General features: G+C 36.6%; 1 protein-coding gene across 8 annotated transcripts in view; it reads left to right on the plus strand.

Moving 5' to 3' along the window:
* Window positions 1-23304, plus strand: part of OMA1 (OMA1 zinc metallopeptidase) — a 68708-nt gene that overhangs the window by 34179 nt on the left and 11225 nt on the right. For 7 of the 8 annotated variants that reach the window (XM_023187615.2, XM_023187610.1, XM_023187642.3 and 4 more), the window contains one exon: window positions 15212-15361. In XM_023187615.2, coding sequence (XP_023043383.1) covers window positions 15212-15361 — 150 coding nt within the window. Of the gene's footprint in view, window positions 1-15211; window positions 15362-23304 lie in introns of those variants that run through there. The other variant, XR_002725467.1, reaches the window with a different exon arrangement.

Below are 23304 nucleotides of genomic sequence, written 5' to 3' on the forward strand. Positions count from 1 at the left end.
GGATTTGGTTTGCCCATATTTTATTGAGGATTTTTGCATCGATGTTCATCAGGGATATTGGTCTAAAATTCTCTTTTTTTGTTGTGTCTCTGCCAGGCTTTGGTATCAGGATGATGTTGGCCTCGTAAAATGAGTTAGGGAAGATTCCCTCTTTTTCTATTGATTGGAATAGTTTCAGAAGGAATGGTACCAGCTCCTCCTTGTACCTCTGGTTGAATTTGGCTGTGAATCCATCTGATCCTGGACTTTTTTTGGTTGGTGAGCTATTAATTGTTGCCTCAATTTCAGAGCCTGGTATTGGTCTATTCAGAGATTCAGCTTCTTCCTGGTTTAGTCTTGGGAGGGTGTATGTGTCCAGGAATTTATCCATTTTTTTCTAGATTTTCTAGTTTATTTGTGTAGAGGTGTTTATAGTATTATCTGATGGCAGTTTGTATTTCTGTGGGATCGGTGGTGATATCCCCTTTATCATTTTTTTGTTACATCTATTTGATTCTTCTCTCTTTTCTTCTTCATTAGTCTTGCTAGTGGTCTATCAGTTTTGTTGATCTTTTTAAAAAACCAGCTCCTGGATTCATTGATTTTTTTTGAAGGGTTTTTTGTGTCTCTATTTCCTTCAGTTCTGCTCTGATCTTAGTTATTTCTTGCCTTCTCTTAGCTTTTGAATGTGTTTGCTCTTGCTTCTCCAGTGCTTTCCATTGTGATGTTAGGGTGTCAATTTTAGATCTTTCCTCCTTTCTCTTGTGGGTATTTAATGCTATAAATTTCCCTCTACATACTGCCTTAAATGTGTCCCAGAGATTCTGGTATGTTGTGTCTTTGTTCTCATTGGTTTCAAAGAACATCTTTATTTCTGCCTTCATTTCGTTATGTATCCATTAGTCATTCAGGAGCAGGTTGTTCAGTTTCCATGTAGTTGAGTGGTTTTGATTGAGTTTCTTAATCCTGAGTTCTACTTGATTGCACTGTGGTCTGAGAGACAGTTTGTTATAATTTCTATTCTTTTCCATTTGCTGAGGAGTGGTTTGCTTCCAACTCTGTGGTCAATTTTGGAATAAGTGTGATGTGGTGTTTAGAAGAATGTATATTCTGTTGATTTGGGGTGGAGAGTTCCGTAGATGTCTGTTAGGTCTGCTTGGTGCAGAGCTGAGTTCAATTCCTGGGTATCCTTATTAACTTTCTGTCTCATTGAGCTATATCTAATGTTGACAGTGGGGTGTTAAAGTCTCCCGTTATTATTGTGTGGGAGTCTGAGTCTCTTTGTAGGTCTCTTAAGGATTTGCTTCAGGAATCTGGGTGTTCCTGTATTGGGTGCATATATATTTAGCATAGTTAGCTCTTCTTGTTGAAATGATCCCTTTACCATTATGTAATGGCCTTCTTTGTCTCTGTTGATCTTTGTTGGTTTAAAGTCTATTTTATCAGAGACTAGGATTGCAACCCCTGCCTTTTTTTGTTGTCCATTTGCTTGGTAGATCTTCCTCCATCCCTTTATTTGAGCCTATGTGTGTCTCTGCACATGAGCTGGGTCTCCTGAATACAGCAAACTGATGGGTCTTGACTCTTTATCCAATTTCCCAGTCTGTGTCTTTTAATTGGAGCATTTAGCCCATTTATATTTAAGGTTAATATTGTTATGTGTGAATTTGATCCTGTCATTATGATGTTAGCTGGTTATTTTGCTTGTTAGTTGATGCAGTTTCTTCCTAGCATCAATGGTCTTTACAGTTTGGCATGCTTTTGCAGTGACTGGTACCAGTTGTTCGTTTCCATGTTTAGTGCTTCCTTCAGGAGCTCTTACAGGGCAGGCCTTATGGTGACAAAAATCTCTCAACATTTGCTTGTCTGTAAAGGATTTTATTTCTCCTTCACTTATGAAGCTTAGTTTGGCTGGACATGATAATTCTGCCTTGAAATTCTTTTCTTTAAGAATGTTGAATATTGGCCCCCACTCTCTTCTGGCTGGTAGAGTTTCGCTGAGAGATCTGCTGTTAGTCTGATGGGCTTCCCTTTGTGGGTAATCCGACCTTTCTCTCTGGCTGCCCTTAACATTTTTTCCTTCATTTCAACTTTGGTGAATCTACAATTATGTGTCTTGGAATTGCTCTTCTCGAGGAGTATCTTTGTGGTGTTCTCTGTATTTCCCGAATTTGAATGTTGGCCTGCCTTGCTAGCTTGGGGAAGTTCTCCTGGATAATATCCTGCAGAGTGTTTTCCTACTTGGTTCCAGTTTCCCCGTCACTTTCAGGTACACCAATCAGACGTAGATTTGGTCTTTTCACGTAGTCCCATATTTCTTGGAGGCTTTGTTCGTTTCTTTTTACTCTTTTTTCTCTAAACTTCTCTTCTCACTTCATTTCATTCATTTCATCTTCAATCACTGATACCCTTTCTTCCCATTGATCAAATCGGCTACTGAAGCTTGTGCATTCGTCACGTAGTTCTCGTGCCATGGTTTTCAGCTCCATCAGGTCATTTAAGGACTTCTCTACATTGGTTATTCTAGTTAGCCATTCGTCTAATCTTTTTTCAAGGTTTTTAGCTTCTTTGCAATGGGTTTGAACTTCATCCTTTAGTTTGAAGAAGTTTGATCATCTGAAGCCTTCTTCTCTCAACTTGTCAAAGTCATTCTCCATTCAGCTTTGTTCTGTTGCTGGCGAGGAGCTGCGTTCCTTTGGAGGGGGAGAGGCGCTCTGATTTTTAGAATTTTCAGCTTTTCTGCTCTGTTTTTTCCCCATCTTTGTGGTTTTATCTACCTTTGGTCTTTGATGATGGTGACATACAGATGGGGTTTTGGTGTGGATGTCCTTTCTGTTTGTTAGATTTCCTTCGAACAGTCAGGACCCTCAGCTGCAGGTCTGTTGGAGTTTGTTGGAGGTCCACTCCAGACCCTGTTTGCCTGGGTAGCAGCAGCAGAGGCTGCAGAACAGCCAACATTGCTGAACAGCAAATGTTGCTGCCTGATTATTCCTCTGGAAGTTTCATCTCAGAGGGGTACCTGCCCGTGTGAGGTGTCAGTCTGCCCCTACTGGTGGGTACCTCCCAGTTAGGCTACTTGGGGGTCAGGGACCCACTTGAGGAGGCAGTGTGTCCGTTCTCAGATCTCAAACTCTGTTCTGGGAGAACCACTACTCTCTTGAAAGCTGTCAAACAGAGACATTTAAGTCTGCAGAGGTTTCTGCTGTCTTTTGTTTGGCTATGCCCTGCCCCCAGAGGTGGAGTCTACAGAGGCAGGCAGGCCTCCTTGAGCTGTGGTGGGCTCCACCCAGTTGGAGCTTCCCAGCCACTTTGTTTACCTACTCAAGCCTCAGCAATGGTGAGCGCCCCTCCCCCAGCCTGGCTGCTGCCTTGCAGTTTGATGTCAGACTACTGTGCTAGCAATGAGCCAGGCTCTGTGGGTGTGGGATCCTCTGAGCCAGACGCAGGATATAATCTCGTGGTATGCCCTTTGCTAAGATCCTTGCAAAAACGCAGTATTAGGGTGGGAATGATCTGAGTTTCCAGGTGCAGTCTGTCACAGTTTCGCTTGGCTAGGAAAGGGAATTCCCTGACCCCTTGCACTTCCTGGGTGAGGCGATGCCTCGCCTGCTTTGGCTCATGCTCAGTGCGCTGCACCCACTGTCCTGCACCCACTGTCCAACAAACCCCAGTGAGATGAACTTGGTACCTCAGTTGGAAATGCAGAAATCACCTATCTTCTGCTTAGCTTGCCCTGGGAGCTGTAGACTGGAGCTGTTCCTATTCGGCCATCTTGGAACCGCCTCCTGGACTTGATTCTTAGTTGTGGTTTGTATCCTTTTTTTGGACCCTGATGCATCAGGCTCCCTTGACTTCTTGCCATTGTAGCATTCAAATCATGTCAACATAATCCTCCTTTTCCTCATTCTCTCCTTCCTAGGCAACCTTGTGATTATAGCCTGGCTTCCTGTGTAGCATGCCTAAAAGGGAGAGAAAATGCTGACCCAAGGACATAGATGCATGTGCTCTTGCTGGTTTGGGCAGCTGTAGTTATCTCTGTAAATTAAGAAGTTTGCATTCTGATTTTATGTCAATCTTGTGAGCTTGGTTAATGGGAACTATTTCTGAGAGATGGTTTTATTGGTCATGTGCAGTCCCATTGGATTTATGAGATTTCAATATGCAAAATTCACAAAAATGATGTTACTCATGAAGCCTCTTTCAAAGTAGGCAGCCTACTTTCCCCGGGGTTCTCTGCTGCTCCTCTGCTATTGGCTATGGGTGATTTTATTGTGCATATTTATGTTTTTATAGGAGTTCTTTTAATTTTTCATTTGGAAGGCATTTAATTTATCATTATATAAATTATCAGAATGATTAATATAGAATTAGTAATGACTGGTAGGACCAACATGTGAATTAAGCATAGAACAGCAAGCTGTTCAGTCATCAGCTGACAAAAGATGTCCTGTTAAGTATTTGATTTTTTGGGATATGAATACTCATTTGTCACTGTAAAGAACTTTTGACACTTTACAGTCATTATGGAAATGACTTTTTAAAACTTTGACAAGCAGCTAAACTGTCAGTTTTAATTTTTTCATAACAATTTCTTAAGTTTGGAAAGCAGTTTCTTTTGATGGTTCTGAACTGGGATGGGGTAGCTTTCTTGGATGACATTGTGTATGATTGTTTTTGATTGTCACAGTTATTGGGGAAGTGGGGGGAATTATTGATGTTTAATGGGAGGGGAGTGGGGATAATAAATATCCTATGGTGGCTTGGAAAGCAGTCACTGGGAGTAATCCCCAAAGCCTGTTAAGTGGCCCGTTTGGGAAACACGGCCTACTAGTTTCTTCAAGTAACCTGAGATAACTGTGCCAATAGCACCATCTAGTGAGGGCATTAGGTAATAAGCAAAATCTATTTTTCATCACAGAAATGAGAAAATTTCAAATTCTAAACTTTATTTAAAATAGTACCTTGTAGAATCATAGACTTTTAGAGCAGGAAGGAAAATTGGAGCTAATTTAATCTACCTTCTCATTTTACAGATAAGAAAACCAGAGTCCAAAGATGTGAAGTGATTTATCTAATAACCTATACCTAGTTAGTAGGAAGACCCTTAGTTCTTGTTTTTCAGTTTAGTATTCTGAGCTTTCATCACAGCAGACTATCTTTGTGTTTTATTTGGGTTACTGTTTTAGGTTCTTTGCTTAATGATTCTTTTAAGAAAGAAAAGAATCAGTAAGTAAGGAGACCATCTTATTTAATAGGTATGTTGTAAAGTGAGTTTCATAATGCATACATTATTTTGAACTTAATTTTATCACCTAGATAAATGAGATAGGCTTGTGTGTATTCATCGGATTTTTCATTGCTATGATTTGAGCTGTTAAGTCTTATGATAAAACTTTACCTAAGATAGAGGGGAAAAAGTAGCATGAAAATTTATTAAAATTTAATTTATTGATTGGTGAACTGACATGCTGGCAATCAAAAGATGCAGAAACTTGGGCAAAAAATCAAGATTAAATGACCAACATATGTCTTTCATTTCTATGTTGGAGCACATGAAGTATTTTTGATAAATTTTCTCTTAGTGTGAGGGATTGGCAAATACTGCGAATGGCTTAGCTGAAATTACCTCAAGATTATGTTGCATTTAGTTGGAAAAGAGCAATTTTAAATTATTGACTAGAAAAATGTTGTTTAGAGAATAAGTGGGTTACAAAATAAAATGAGCTTTAAGAAGTGCTGCCATCAGCAATATTGGAAAATGATGAACCTATGGAAGTATGTGAGACTGAAATGAACTAGTTTCTGGTAGATGATGACAATAATGATGGTAGTGTATAATAATCAATAACATTTTATTTTATTTTATTTATTTTTTTGAGACGGAGTCTTGCTGTGTAGCCCAGGCTGGAGTGCAGTGGCGCGATGTGCAGTGGCGCGATCTGGGCTCACTGCAAGCTCCGCCTCCCGGGTTTAGGCTATTCTCCTGCCTCAGCCTCCCGAGTAGCTGAGACTACAGGCGCCCGCCACCATGCGTGGCTAATTTTTTGTGTTTTTAGTAGAGACAGCGTTTCACCATGTTAGCCAGGATGGTCTCGATTTTCTGACCTCGTGATCCGCCCGCCTCGGCCTCCCAAAGTGCTGGGATTACAGGCGTGAGGCACCACGCCCGGCTTCAATAACATTCTTAATGTATTGGGCACTGTCCTGAGTGTATTACATGTGTTCATTCTTTTGATCTTCATAACAATCCTGTGAGGTATGGGTAAACCTGAGGGATGGCGGAGTTAAGTAACTTGGCAAAGCTCTCACAGACAGTAAGGTTTCCGCCTCCCGAAGTGGAGATAGATTAGTTTCTGAAAGGGAGCTTTCCATCTTATATTTGCCTGCTGGAAACAGTTTTGGTTTTCTGCAGTATTGCCTCTAAAATAATGATCATTTTTATATCTGTTTTGGTCCCTTTAAATCTTATAACAGCCTCAGTGTATTTTGCTAGCTGTAGGAGCCCAACTCCCCTGGCCACAATCCTTTGTAGTGTTGTCTCAGATGATTATTTTACCTATCACATGTCTATGTGGAATACAGGAGAGGATGCTACAATGACTGGGACAAGTGTAGGGTGTCAATGACTGGGACAAGTGTAGGGTGTTAATGGTTTCCTAAAAAAAGGTTCAGATTCATTCAGTGTCAGGATTTACCTTTGGAAGGGGGTGATGGCTAAGAGGAGCTTTGTTGGAGCGCTTAGTGAATACAGACAGCAAAATTCAGAGATACTTTTCATCTTTGCATTTCTAGTGAAAACGTTGGCTACAGGTAACGGTACAGAGGCTTTTACTTGGGCTAGATCTATTTATACATATTTCTCTAGTATTGTTTTGGCATTGGGAAATGGTGAAATTATAAGAATAATTTTTATACTACTGTATTCTTTATGAATATATCCCACTGAGTTTATAATTTAATAGTAGCAAATTCTTTTTCAATATGTTCATTAATGCATATTCATATACATTTATATTCTCTGGATTGTACTAGAACCTTCTTGTAAATTCATGACATCATCACTTAGGACCAAACATAGCATCTTGCAATTACCATAGGCCTCTGGTTGCTCACCAGGGGAAAGGAAGGGTAAAAATAGTGTCCACTATGTTCTGAGCCTTAGACGGGCTGCTTTGCAAGAATTATCACATTTTAACTTGATACTTCACTGCTTTAATTTAGTTTTACAGATGAATCTGAGACTCCTAGAGACTAAATTATTGACCTAGGGACAAAAACTCTGTCACCAGACTACTTGGTTTCAAATTATGGCTCTGTCACTTACTAGCTGTTTGAGCTTTGTCAAATTATGTAGTCACCATGGATCTTGGTTTCTTCATCTAATGTGTAAAGTGAGGGTCCTACCAGTATTTACCTCATGAGGTTATTATGAGGATTATGTGAGTTAATATAATGTGTTAATATTTGTAATACACTTAAAACAGTGCCTGGTATGTGGTGTCATATAAATGACTGTTAATAAATAATTAGTATTTTGAACCCAGATATTTCTGGTTCTAAAACCTGTAGTCTTTCCATTATCATAGTTTACTGTCTCAAAAAATGTTCTAGGACCAAAGTATTTCACTGAGACATACTTTCTTACATTTCTCTGGCCAGTGGTAGCCATTATTAGTTGTGTTTTAAGAGGGAAAGGTTACCTAGAGTCTAATTCTTTGTGTACTTCCAGTTGCTTAATAAGTTACTTAGTTAAGTTCAATAATATTATTGAAGCGATGAGTTAGACCGAATTAGTTGCTGTATTAGTCCATTTTCACAGTGCTGTAAAGAAATATCCCAAACTGGGTAATTTATAAAGGAAAGAGGTTTAATTGACTCACAGTTCTGCATGGCTGGGGAGGCCTCAGGAAACTTACAATCATAGTGGAAGGGGAAGCAGGTACGTCTTACATGGTGGCAGGAGAGAGAGAGTATGTAAGAGCAGGGAAAACTGCCTTATAAAATCATCAGATCCCATGAGAACTCACTCAGTATCACGAGAACAGCACGGGGAAACTGCTCTCATGATCCAGTCACCTCCTACCAGGTCCCTCCCTCGACACATGGGAATTAAAATTTGGATTACAGTTGTTGATGAGATTTGGGTGGGGACACAGCCAAACTGTATCAGTTGCTTAATAAGTTGTTAGTTATCTTCAATAATTTTCTTGAAGCAGATGAGTTAGACTTGTGATAAACTATTTATTATTAAAATATCTTTATTTTGGTCTATCCTTGTTACATTTTTTCTCTTTTTTAGTAAGTACATTTAACATGAGACCTACCCTCTTAACTTTTTAATTGTACAATACATACTTAACTATAGGCACATGTTGTATATCAGATCTCTAGATCTTATTCATTTTGCATAACTGAGACTTTATATCCATTGAATAGCAACTCCTCATTTCCTCCTAATTCCATTCCCTGACAAACACTATTCTTTTCTCTACTTCTACAAGCTTGCTACTTTAGATACATACCACATCTAAGTGGAATCATATAGTATTTGTCCATTTGTGACTGGCTTATTTCACTTAGCTTAATGTCCTCAAGGTTTATCCATATTGTTGCATATGACAGGATTTCCTTTTTTAAGGCCACATAATATTTTGATGTATGTTTATACCACATTTTCTTAATCTGTTCATTCGTTGAGGAACATTCAGGTTGTTTCCACTTCTTGGCTATTGCAAATAATGCTGCAATGAATGTGGAGTGCAAATCCCTTTGAGATCCTTATTTCAACTCTTGGATAAATATCCAGAAGTGGGATTGCTGAATCATAATGTTAGTTCTTTTTAAAAATGTTTTGAGTAATCTTCATACTGTTTTTCATAAAGGCCACACCATTTTATATTCTCACTGACAGTGTACAAGAGTTCCAGTTTCTTCACATCCTTGCCAACACTTATCTCTCTTGTTTTTTTAATAATAGATATCCTAACAGGTGTAAGGTGATATTTCATTGTGATTTCGGTTTGCGTTTCCCTGGTGATTAGTGATATTGAACATTTTTTCTAATACCTGTTACCTACTTTTGAATGTCTTTTTTGAAGAAATGTCTGTTGAGGTCCTTTGCCCATTTTTTTGAATTGGGTTTTTTGTTTTTTCGATACTGAGTTGTAGAAATTCCTTATATATTTTAGAAATTAACTGTTTATCAGATATTTGGTATACAAATGGTTTTTCCCATTCCATAGATTGCCTTTCACTCTGTTTCCTTTGCTGTGCAGAGCTTTTTGGTAGTTCCACTTGTCTATTTTTGCCTTTCATTTCCTGTACTTTTGGTATCATATTCACAAAATCATTGCCAACATCAAAGTCATGAAACTTTTCCCTTATATTTTCTTCTAGGAGTTTTATAGTTTTAGGTCTTACATTTAAATCTTTAATCCAGTTTTAGTTGGATTTTGTGTGTAGTGTAAGATAAGGGTCCAGTTTAATTCTTTTGCATGTGGATATTCAGTTTTTCTAGCACCATTTGTTGAAGAGATTGCTCTTTCCTCATTGTGGGGTTTGTGTGTGTGTGTGTGTGTGTGTGTGTGTGTGTGTGTGTGTGTGTTTGCTTTTGAGACAGGATCTTGCTCTGTCACCCAGGCTAGAGTGCAGTGACGTGATCACAGCTTACTCTAGCCTTGACTCTCCAGGCTCAGGTGATCCTCCCATCTAAGCCTCTTGGTCCACAGGCGTGTACCATCACACCTGCCTAATTTTTTGTAGAGATGGTTTCACCATGTTGCCCAGGTTGGTCTTGGACTCCTGGTCTCAAGCAATCCATGTGCCTCAGCCTCCCAAACTGCTGGGATCACAGATATGAGCCACCATGCCTGGCCTCCCATTGTATATTTTTGGTACCCTCATCAAAGATCTGTATTTGTGTGGGCTTAATTTTGGGCTCTCTATTCTGTTCCATTCATTGAATGATTATCTTTATGCTAATACTATACTGTTTTAATTACTGTAGCTTTGTAATATATTTTGAAATCAGGAAGCATGATGCCTCTAGTCTTACTCTTTTTCAAGATTGCTTTGGTGATTTGGGGTTAGTTGTGGTTCCATATGAATTTTAGGATTTTTTTTTCCTGTTTCTATAAGAAAGTGCCAATGGGATTTCCATAGAGATCTCATTGAATCTGTAGACCACCTTGGGTGGTATGGATATTTTAACAATATTAAGTCTTACAATCCATGAACATGGGATGTCTTTCCATTTATTTGAGTTGTCTTTAATTTCTTTCATCAGTTTTTTAAAAATACTTTTTAGTGTACAAGGCTTGCACCTCCTTAGTTTGGTTTAATAAGTATTTTATTCTTTTTAATGTTCCTGTAAGTGGAATTGTTTCTTAATTTCCTGGTTAGATAGTTTGTTGTTAGTGCATAGAACATAACTGATTTTTGTATGCTGATTTTTCTATCCTAATTTTACTGAATTTATTTATTAGTTCTAACGAGTTGTTTTTTGTGTGTGTGTGTGTGGAGTCTTTAGTTTTCTACTTATAAGATCATATTATCCAGAAATCGTTTTACTTCTTTCTTTCTGATTTAAATGCCTTTTATTTCTTTCTCTTGCCTAATTGCCCTGGCTAGGACTTCCAGTGCTATATTGAACAGAAGTGGCAAGATTGGGCATTCTTGCCTTGTTCCTGGACTTAGAGGAAAAAATTTTTGTTTTTCACTATGAAGTGTGATGCTAGCTGTGGACTTTTCATATATAGCTATAATTATGTTGAGATAATTTTTTTCAATCTCTAGTGTTTGAGAGTTTTTATCATGAAAGGATGTTTAATTTTGTCAAGTGCTTTTTCTGCATCTGTTGAGATGATCACGTGTTTTTTAATTCTGTTAATGTGGTATATCACATTAATTGATTTTTGTATGTTGAACCATTCTTGATTACCAGGAGTAAATCCTCCTTGGTCATGAGGTGTGATCCTTTTAATATGCTTTTGAATTTGGTTTGCTAGTATTTTGTTCAGAATTTTTGCATTTATGTTCATCAGGGATATTGGCCTGTAATTTTTTTTTTTTTTTTTTTTTTTTTTTGTAGTGTCTTTGGCATAAGTATCAGGGTAATGCTGGCCTCATAAAATGAGTTTGGAAGTGTTCCCTCCTCAATTTTTTTGAAGACTTTGAGAGTTATTGACATTAATTCTTTAAATGTTTTTGGTAGCATTCACCAGTGAGGTCATCTGGTTCTGGTTCTGGGGTTTTCTTTGTTGGGAAGTTTTTTATTATTGATTCAATCTCATTAGTTATAGATTTGTTCATATTTCCTATTTCTTTTTTATTCAATCTTAGTGGGTTATATATTTCTTGGAGTTTATCCATTTCTTCTAGCTTATCCAATTTGTGGGCATATAATTGTTCAGAGTAGTCTCTTATGATCCTTTGTATAGTATAAGTTACAATGGTATGTTGTAATGTGTCCTCTTTCATTTCTGATTTTGTTCATTTAAGTCTTTTTTTTCTTAATTACTCTAAAGACTTGTCAATTTTGTAAATCTTTCCCCCAAAAGCTCTTAGTTTTAGTTTTTTTCTATTTTTTTTAATTCTCTGTTTTCTTTATTTATGCTCTAATCTTTATTATTTCCTTCCTTCTGCAAACCTTGGGGTTTAGTTCTTCTTTTTTTTTTTTTTTTTTTTTTTTAGATCTACAGGTATAAAGTTAGTTTGTTTATTTGCTTGCTTTCTTCTTTTTTTTTTGAGACGGAGTCTTGCTCTGTCGCCAGGGCTGGAGTGCAGTGGCCCGATCTCAGCTCACTGCAAGCTCCGCCTCCCGGGTTTACGCCATTCTTCTGCCTCAGCCTCCCGAGTAGCTGGGACTACAGGCGCCCGCCACCTCGCCCGGCTAGTTTTTTGTATTTTTTTAGTAGAGACGGGGTTTCACCGTGTTAGCCAGGATGGTCTCGATCTCCTGACCTCGTGATCCGCCCGTCTCGGCCTCCCAAAGTGCTGGGATTACAGGCTTGAGCCACCGCACCCGGCCCCTCTTCTTTTTTTTTAAATGTAGGTGTTTATCACTATAAACTATACTCTTAGAACTGCTTTTGCTGTATCCCATCAGGTTTGTTATATTGTATTTTCATTTTCAATCTCAAAATCATTTTCTTTTTGTTTTTTTTCCTTGACCCATAGGCTGTTCAGGAGTGTGTAGTTTGGGAGTGTGCTTCAGAATTTCTGTTTAGTACTTTTTTACATTTTCTGAGTCTTTGTTGAAATTCTCACTTTGTTCATGCATTGTTCTGACCTCATTGAGTGTCTTTATGATGGTTATTTTGAATTATCTTGTTAGATAAATAATATATTTCCCTTTCATTAGGGTCGGTTTCTGAAGATTTATCTGGATCCTTTGGTACATATTTCTCTGTTTATTTTGTTCACTCTTATTGTTGATATCTACACATTAGGAAAAAGCAGCAACCTCTTAGCCTTTACCGACTGTCGTTGTACAGGAGAAGATCTTCATCAGTCAGCACAGCAGAGATTCCGAGAACCTCTCAAACCTTCATGCTAATCCAAACTGCTGTCTTTGTTCTTAGTGGTGCCTAGGCGTCTAGGGTCCTATCTGGTTCATCTGGTCCATATGCTGGGTTCTAGCAGTGCTACAAGACAGATGAGACAGAAGTCAGTCCCTTGGACAGCCCTCAGAAATGTTAGAATGTTGGACACATGATCTACCTCTTCCCCCAAGCCCTGCCCCAGGAGAAACTGGGCTCTGGAGTTTTTTTCAACTCATTTCGTGCTGAGCTTCAGGTAGTGGTCATGGCAACTGCCTATATGCTTGCTCAAACTTCTGTTGCATTATCACTGGCCCCTAGACATCTAGAGTGTTCTAGATTCCATCAGTGCTACAAGGCTGGCAAGACAGAAGCCAGTTCCTAGGGCAGCTCTTAAAAAAGTTGGAATGTTAGATACACAAGCCAACTTTTTCCTTCCCCAAGGAGTGGTGGGGAGCTGCAGGTGTTCTTATGATCATATGGTGCGCTGTATTGGGGGTACGTAATTGCTCTTGCAGATTATGGCAAGAAGGTGTCTCCGGTTTTCTACCAGGTTTGATATGGTTCATTTCGTATTTGTGCTGGTGCAGAAGCATTGCACCTTTAGTTTCAGGATTTCTCACGAAGGCAATTTGTATGTTATTGTTGAATCAGTGTGTTCATGTAGGGAAGGAGGGTTGAGGGCATCCTATTCTTCTGTCTTGCTGATGTCACCCTGTTACTTATTTTTCCTAAATTGGAAAAATGTGAATAAAATACTAATTTTGGAAACAAAATTATCTGACTTTAGTGGGTCTTTGAACTGGGTTTGAGAAGTACAGATAAACTCAACACTCTTATCTTAACATTAAAGTAGATATCTCAAGTCCCTTTTTAATACTTTTAGTTTGGAATACTTTCTAGTCTGTTGGGATAATTAATTTCTTTTTCTATTTCTGCATATCAAATATTGCTTTAAAGATTCCCTTCAGCTGTGTTACTTAGAGATTGAATAGGGAAATATTTTGTCTTTTGATTAACAGTTTTAGGCTAAAAATATTAGGTAAGTATGCTTTTGGTTTGTATATCAGACAAACTTCATGTTAGATAATTCACGAATTTATAGTCCATTCAAATGTTTATCTTCCAGTTTTCAGAGGGGTTTTTTGTTTGTTAGAATTCTTTCAAGTCATTTTATGTTTTTATGAATTATTTTAGAAGAATACTTGTTAATCTCAGCTTTTATTTTTATTGTGAATGTGATTACCTATTGAGGGGCATATTCCTGTGGGTGTTTCTAATTCAGCATCAAATAATTATTTCTGCAGAGATATATATGTTACATATGTATTTTACACATAAGCACACACACATCTTGCATATATAGATAAGTATATGTGTATAAACATGAATCATGTTTATGTTTGTTATATACATTTATCTTGTATATTCCTGTTTATATACATATAAACATGTATATCCATATCTGTGCAGTAGTGTGTAAAGTACCTTGAATTCTTTTCAACTTAAAATACTCGGAGATCTTAAGGAATTATATTTCTTTAAATATTAAGATTTACTTGAATTTAAAATTTTTTATTTTGCTAACATTTGGAAATGTTTTAATGGTATTTGTTAAGAAATGATGTAGCATGGATATTGACTAGCATGCTGTGTTCTATTAATATATTTGCCTTTTGGGGTTTCACAATTACACTATTATAAACCTTTTTGAAAGTACATTTTAGTCAGTATAGTATATATCTTTTTTCTTAGTTTTAATCAAAAGTAAAATGGTTGGGAAATATAATCACTTCTTTTCCAGTTACTTATTATAGAAAGAATGAGTTAAGAAATGTGAATAAATTGAACAAATTAATAAAATATTTATTAATAATCCACCTTATGGAGGATTTAAAAATAATTTTAATTATAAAGTAATGTATTATAATATAGTTCAGAAATAAAAGTCCTGCTCCCTCTCCATTATCGGATACCTCAGATACATTCTTAGGGTAGCTACTGTTAACAATTTCTTAAATAGCTTTTCAGAGATGTTCTGTGCATATACAGGTATATATGTATAAGTATGTATATGAGTGTATGATGGAATTGTGCATACACATACACAATATCTATATATATTCTTTTAAAAAGCACTAATGTACTTTTATATTATACTTTTATAAGGTACTGTGTTTTATAAGGTATAATATGAATTAAATATATCCTCCATATACATTGAGAAAAGTGGGTAAATTGATGTGCACAATAAAAATGTCTTCTCTTTATGTTTATTTGAAGTTTTTTTCTGATTGTTCTAGTGGCATAGAAGTAAAGTTCCTTTAATGCAGTTTAATAACACATTATATTTTAAAACTTTATTTTTATGAAAACAAAATTTTTAATTTGTGTAAAAGATTTTACCCTTAATACATGTTCTTAATATTCATCATACTGAAAATAGTGAGCTATCTTTGGTTAGTGGGGTTATTGTGAATGTTGTATATGGGAAGGGCAGGCATTCTGTTACTTCAGTACTGTGATACCATGTTGTTTGAGGTGGGTCTTTTTCTAAGCAATGGGCATGTTTTACTTTTATTAAAATAATCATAGAAAATGACTTTAAAGCATGTAGTGACATAAAGTTGTATTTTTTAAAAAAAATCCTCAAAACTGAGCTCATTGTGTGGTTTTACTAATTTTGGTTTTAGGCTTGTGTAGACATAAGAGCCAGTTCAGTGTTTTGGCAGCAAATGGAGTTTGTCGATAGCCTGCATGGCCTACCCAAGATGCCAGAATGGTCATCTACACACCCTTCTCATGGCAATCGAGTTGAACATCTGGATAGACTTATACCTCAGGTGAGCTGACACTGTAGCAGGCGGGACATTGTTTTTACTGTATCATTTATTTTTAATGCTGTCCCTTCTGCCTGGTAAAAGAGAGTTCTAGCCTATTAACTATTTTTATTACTATAGTTATGGATTATCAGTTGTCAAAGAATTTGACTGAAAAGCAAAATTCTACTTGTCCACAAGTCTTGGAGAATAAATTGCTGTGTATGGTTCACTTTTCTTAATAATGAAGATTTAACTCCTTTAGTATGAGACTTGAATTTTAACTGAGTTGATGAAAGTTTAAAACTCAAGGCATATTAAGTTTTTTAAACATGTTGATGATAATTTAATCTTTCCTTGGTGATTTAAGTTTTTTGTTAAAAATATCCAGTTAATGAGCTGTACAAAAGTTTTGGGTCAAATGGATATTAATTGTAGTAGTGATGCTGGAATTTGTTTTTTTAGGAAAAAAAATCTTCATGTTAGTTTGTTTCTGGTTATTTATTTCTTTATGAAGAGTGAAGCATTTGTTCTCTGGCTTTTCTTTTTGTAGAATTCATAAGTGGGTCAAGCTGAGGTGGCTTTCTGCCAAGTAGTTTTCAGTATCCTCTGAAAATCTTTTGACTTGTTGACATCATTCAAAATGTTTTTATGGTTTCCATATCAGGACAAAATGGATGTTAGGCATCTCTGAGGCAGGTTACACGCTCTCTTCTATCTCACTTGTGTTAAATTTGGTGGCTTGTTATGAAAGCAGAACATTTTTTAGCAATTTAAGAATTGGTACTGGGCCACGCACTAAAGCATAGCACAATAGATCCAGGTGTATTATAGAAGTATCTTTCTCATACCTGTAATCCCAGCACTTTGGGAGGCTGAGGTGGGTGGATCACCTGAGGTCAGGAGTTCGAGACCAGCCTGGCCAACAGGGTGAAACTCCATCTCTACTAAAAATACAAAAATTAGCCCGGTGTGGTGGCATGTGCTTGTAGTCCCAGCTACTTGGGAGACTGAGGCAGGAGAATCGCTTGAACCCCGGAGGCGGAGGTTGCAGTGAGCCGAGATTGCTCCACTGTGCTCCAGTCTGGGCGATAGAGTGAGATTCTGTCTCAAAAAAAAAAAAAAAAAAAAAGTTATCTTTCAGTATTACTTCAAACTCAGCCCAACAAATACTGAGTACCTCTTAAAAGAAAGAAATGATGCTAGATGTGGGGGATACAAAGAGGAATAAGATATGGTTCTTGATATTTACAGGATGCTAAGATACATAATGATTATTAATACAAGGATATGATTTATCATAAGAAAAATAAAAAAAGAGTGGTATGCAGTTTGAAGGCAGATGAATCTGCATCTGGTTTGGGATAAGAAACTAGTGCAAGATTTATTCATTCATTCATTTGATCAATATTTATTGATACTTATTGATAATCTATTCTGTATTCTATTGCTGGGGAATGAGCAAGGAACAAAACAGTCTGTTCTCTTGGAGTTAACATTCTAGTTAGGTAATGCAAATAAGAAACAAACATGTAGTATACCTAGCAATAATAAGCACTTTGGGAAAAAATAAAGCAGGTTAAAGGTATTAGAGAGGGGCGGGCAGCAGAGAAGGGGTACTAGTCTATGTTCTGTTGTCAAGGAAGGCCTCACTAATCAGAATCTGGAAGGAAGCACGGGAGCAAGTCCTCTAGCTGTCTGGAGGGAGAGAGAGCCTTTCAGGCTGAGGAAGCAGCTGATGCAGAGAACCTAAAGTGAACGTGTGTTTGATGTGTTCAGGGGATAGCAAGGAAGACATTGGGGCTGAATGGAGTAAGGGAGGGGAAGAACAGTTCAAGATGAGGTGAAGGGGGACCAGACCATGAAGGATCTTCTAAGCCATTTTAAGGACTTGTCTTTCACTTTAAGTGATAGGTGAAGCTAGTTGAGGATATTGAGCAGAGGAATGACTTGATTTGACTCATGTTTTATTGTGATCACTGGCATTATTATGTAGAGAGTAGACTAGTAGGCAGGGAGATTATTTAGGAGACTTGTAATCCTGGTAGGAGATGATGGTGGCTTGGACCAAGGTATCTGGTAGCAGAAAATGGGGGAGAGAATCAGTCAGATTCTAGATATATTTTGAAAGGAGTAATGACAGGATTTGTTGGTAGTTTAGGCATACTTTGTGCCTTTTGTGAGCATTGAGGACAGCCAAGCATGACTTCTTAACACCTATTTTAGTTTGTTCAGGTTGCTATAACAAAATATCATAGATTGGGTGGCTTATAAACAACAGAAACTTACTTCTCACAGTTTGGAAGGCTGTGAAGTCTTAGATCCAATTTCCAGCAGATTTGGTGTCTGGTGAGGGCCCACTTCCCAGCTCATAAACAGCCATCTTCTTGTAACCTCACATGGTAGAAGGGGCAAAGGAGTTCTCAATAGCTTCTTTTATAAGGGTGCGAACCCATTCATGAGGGCTCCACCCTTATGACAATCACCTCCCAAAGGCCCTTACCTCCTGATACCATTACACTGGGAGTTGGAATTCCAACATACAAATTTTGGTGGGACACAAACATTCAGTCTATATCAGCACCTATCTTAACTAGATGTCATTTATATCCTTAATTTGAATAAAAAATATTTGAGAAAGAAGTAGCAGTGAAATTTACCTGATATAATATGTAGAAATTATTCCTCTTAAAAAGGCACTTAAAGGCATGGGACATTATGTATTTCATCAGTAACTGACTTGTACTGAGGATCACTGACTATAAGGTCCTTCATGCTATCCAAGGCCCCCGGGACTTGATTGCACCTGGGAGGCCTGGGCCTGGCTCTAAAGCAATAATAACAGTATGATTTTCTCTTGGATTTTTTCTTTGTATTTTTGCTCAATGAAATTCTAAAAATATGTGGTTTGTTTAATTAGATAATAAATTCTGTTAGCCAACTTTTCATGTGAAGACTTTCCTAAATTTTGAGTTGTCATTTCATCATCAAATTACTGAGCATCTTCAGAGAGGTGAAAACTGTGCTTTAGAGAAGTCTTTAAAATAATAATGAATTGATTAATGAGTAGGAAGAAAAATGGCTAGAGAAACAAATGTTATTTGGGAGCCAATGATGAAGACAAAGACATGACACATTTTTCTTCTAAAAATAAACTATCGTAGTTCAGAAACTTAATTTGAAAACCTCATATAATTTCTTATATTCCCCACCCCAAGTGATTAAATTCAATTTGAAAGTAATAAAACTCTATTGCAATATTGGGAATGACTCAGTGGTTGAAGTGAAACTGATAGTACAAGGGTATATTGTTAATTAGAATACACAGTCATAACTCAAAGATTGGAATTCCCTATTATCGTAGTCTAATTTCTGTAATGAAAGAAGGCAGTTTCTCAGGCAGTGTATAGAATTATGTGAGTCTATATACTACTACTACATTTTATTTATTTATTTATTTGTTTGTTTATTTATTTATTTTTGAGACGGAGTCTTGCTCTGTCGCCCAGGCTGGAGTGCAGTGGCACGATCTCAGCTCACTGCAAGCTCTGCCTCCCACGTTCACACGTTCACGCCATTCTCCTGCCTCAGCCTCCGGAGTAGCTGGGACTACAGGCGCCTGCCACCTCGCCCAGCTAGTTTTTTGTATTTTTTTAGTAGAGACGGGGTTTCACCGTGTTAGCCAGGATGGTCTTGATCTCCTGACCTCGTGATCCGCCCGCCTCGGCCTCCCAAAGTGCTGGGATTACAGGCTTGAGCCACCGCCCCCGGCCTTACTACTATGTTTTAAAATTATATTTTATGTAGCATGCTCTAGTGAGTATGTTATGTTCTACCTAAGGCTCCTGTCCTTTGACATCTCTAGCAGTATGGTGAAGTGATGATCCCCTCAAAGGCAGTTGAGAATACAGCACTAGAGAGCACAGACAAGTCCAGGCCAGAGATGAAGATTTCAGAGTTTCAGAGTCATCTAAACAGAAGCGATAGTTGAAGCAATGAGAATGGATGAGTTCATGTAGGAAGTGATTAGAGAAAAAGATCAAAGTAACAGTATTACATATTTTCCACATTTAATGGATGGGAGGAAGACAGAGCCTGTGTTGGATCAGATTCATAGGAGGAGAACCAAGAAAGCAGGATTCTGTGGTTCTGTGATTAGAACACAAATTTTGACCATTGTGATTTTTAAACTTTAGCTTATTTAAGATTGCATATTTTTATTTCTTATTGGATCCCTTGCATATCGTCACAAAAATGTATTGTTTCTTACTATAAATGTATTGTTTCTTATAAAACTACTAATCCTATTGGATCAGGGCCCCACCCTTCAGACCTCTTTAAACCTTAGTTACCTCCTTTTAGGCTTTATTTCCAAATATAGTTACACTGGAGGTTAGGACTTCAAAATATGAATTTAGAGGAACACATAAGTCCTTAGCAGACAGTTATGTTTGAGCAGAGATGGGAGGGGTGCAGGAATAGCAGTGTAAAATGGGGTCATTCAGCAATCAAAGAAGGTTTCATTGAGAAGCTGATACTTGAACACAGTCTTGAAATAAGTGAAAGAGCCAGGCTTGTGGCTGTCTTGGGGAAGGGTACAAGGCCGTGGGGCAGGAGCAACAACAAGAAAACCAGTGTGGGTGGAATGGGGTGAGCAAGGGAAGGAGGAGGGCGTGGGCCTTTGGCTTTTGTTCACAGAGATGGGACACTAGTGGAGGGATTTGAGCAGAGGACTGGAGGAGTGACAAGGTCACTTATGTTTGAAAACAATGTGATCTACAACTCCTGCAAAGCAGTACCGTAATATAATTTTGGATCATTTTACCATAGTATATTGTTCAGAAAATAGATTAGTTCCTTTCTTGCTTTGTTTTTAAGTCAAGATAACACATCACATTAGAAAAAAAAGCAAATCTTTGCTTTTTTAAATGTGAATTTCAAGATAAATCATGTATAAATTGCCTAGTTAAATATGATCTTGTGATCCATTAGCATTTAAAAAGGATAAATACAGGTTTATAGCAATTATTACTTGTAGTTAATAAGCTGATGTGTTATAATTTTATTTACTTGAAATAATCAGTTAAACACATATTACACATATTTTGGTTATCATAACAACTTGGGTGAAAAAATGAAGAGAGATGTTTCAATTTGTTGATGTTTAATAGTATGACAGTTTTAAAATTATAGTTAGACTGTTCAGACTTTATGTATATTATAATTTGTCCTTGAAAGAGACACCTTATTTAACTTTTTTCTATAAAGATTGTTATAAAATATGAATAGATGTGAATATGAGAAATCTGCTTCAAAGATTTATTTTAAAACTGAAAATATTTAGACTGAATTTCTTATTCTCCACTTCACTTATGAACCCTGTTTCTCTCCGCCATCCCCTCTTTGTTGGGTGAAGGGTATAGAGAATGATAGAACGTATAGGAAAAATATTTAATTTGAACTTACTCATTGTTTATGGTTATGTTTATAATCATAATTTGAATAGGATATATATTTGAATGTTTTTAGAGCTTTCAATTCTGGCTTTATTCAGAAACTTTAAAAAATCTTTATCAAATTGACTTCATTCAATTTTTAGATACCAGAATCACTTGATGGCTGCATTCATATTAATCTCCTTTTATTCTGAATCCTTTACACTTTCAGGAAGCCAGGGATTTGAACTCATGTAAATCACTCTTATACATTTATAATTGGACAAAGTAAATGAATAAATCATTAATATTATACATCTCATGAGCAGAAAATATGAGAGTGTTTAACATTGAAGTGAAATGTCGTTGGCCAGTGTGTACAAACATACACTGTTCACCTTACAGAATTTCATTTTGTCTGACATAAAGAGTGTTGAGGAAAAGGCAAATATCATAGCAGCTGCTGTAATTGAATTGGCCTGTGAATCATATAAAGCCAGGAAGCCTGACAGTAACATTGTCTAAACCCTTAAAAAAAAACATTATGGTGCATGCGATGTGTATCTACTTGAGGCTGAAATGAATGGGCTATTAGAAAAAATTGCTTTTGAGGGGAAAGGGGAAAGGATTGATATTTTTAGAAAAACATGCTAAAAAATAAAGATGATTTTTTTTCCCCCTTGAAATGTCTTGCTTTCTGTTTTCAAAGGAAGCTTTTAATCCAGTCATAAAGACACTCTGGTATTAATTTTTTTCCATTTTTTTCTTTTTTTTTAAACTTACTTTTATTTTTTGTGAATAAGTATTTGATGTTTTACTTGATATGTAATACCCGTCAGAATACTGATATGTATTAGCAGTTGTTTCGTAAATACTTTAGTTGTTACTGGGAATAAGTATAGCCAGTTTTTTTTTTTAATACGAGTGTTTATTTTTTATTTACTTTAATTTTTTAAATTGTATATGTTTATGGAGTCCAGCGTGATGTTTCAATATCTGTATGCATTGTGTAATGGTTAAATTAAACCAACTAATATATTCATCACCTCACATATTTATTTTTTGTGGCAAGAATGTTTAAAATCTATTCTCTTAGCAATTTTCAAATATACAGTACATTTTTATTAACTATAGTAACAGCGCTGTATAGCAGATCTCCAGAAACTACTTTTCCTAACTGAAACTGTACTTTTTAGTATCTATCTATCTTATCTGTCTGTCTATCTAGCTAGCTAGCTAGCTATCTATCTGGAGTCTGGCTTTGTTCCCTGGGCTGGAGTGCAGTGGTGCGATTGTAGCTCACTGCAGCTTTGAACTCTTGGGCTAAAGCAGTTCTCCCACTTCAACTCTCCAGAGTAGCTAGGACTACAGTAATGTGCCACAATGCCTGGCCTTTTTTTTTTTTGTAGAGATGTGGCCTTGCTGTGTTGCCCAGGCTGGCAAAGCTTCATACTTTTTGACCAACACCTCCCCATTCCTACTCTCCAATCCCCAGCCTGTGGTAATCATTATTCTACTTACAATTTCTCTGAGTTGGACTTTTTTAGATTCCACATGTAATTGAGACCATATAGTATTTTTCTTTCTGTACCTGGCTCATTTCACTTAGCATAATGTCCTCCAGATTTATCCATACTGTTGCAAATGATAGGATTTTAATCATGTTCATATTTAGGAGTAGTTGATTATCAAATGTTTTTATAGGTTTGTTTGAAAACCTTTCCTAATTATTTTATCATTCCAGAGGATAATTGCCCTATGTCAAGGTGGCCTTAATTTTTAATTTTTTATGTTTATTTACTTTAAATTATTTACTTCAGTTATTTATACCTATTTACTTTAGAACACTTCAAAAACTAGTCAGATTCCAATTTCCATTGCAGTGTTTGTGAAAGGAAATTAAATGAATTAAACAATAATTTTTTTAAAAGGTGAAATCATGAATCATTCAAATATAAAATGAACACATCTCTGAGATTTTATTTAACTCATTAATGAGGGAAACTGTAATATGTTACAACTAGTTCAAAAGAGAATTCAAGAAACATACATATATAGACAATAAGGAATGCCGAAATGACTTAGAGATTTCCTTTGTAGAGTTTTTGTTCTGTTAATAAGTAGCCATGTAGGCATTATCCTTGTTGTATTTCTTTTCTGTCTTTTAAAGTAGTTACCTATTCTTCTCACTATTTTCTGTTAAATCTATTGCATAGTGAATCTTTGGATTAGAGTCATTGACACCTAACTCCTTAGGCCTTCTGAAAAGTATATGTTTGCTTTTAGAAATTAAGGGAGAGAGTTGGAAATAGAGGTAGTAATAAAGTGATTAGTTTCATTTTCCAGGAGAAATATTTAAGATTTAAACCTCTCATGAGCCATTTAGAACTAAAACATAGTTGTAAAATCAAGAGTGAAGTTATAGGAATGCAAAACTGGTAGAGAAGAATGAAAGACAATGGAAAAGGTTTTTTTTTTTGTTTTTTTTTTTTAAGTTTTAGTTTTACTATTATTATAAATGTTTAAAACACA

The sequence above is a fragment of the Piliocolobus tephrosceles genome, chromosome 1 (genome assembly GCF_002776525.5).
Source record: "Piliocolobus tephrosceles isolate RC106 chromosome 1, ASM277652v3, whole genome shotgun sequence".
Taxonomy (NCBI): Eukaryota; Metazoa; Chordata; class Mammalia; order Primates; family Cercopithecidae; genus Piliocolobus; species Piliocolobus tephrosceles.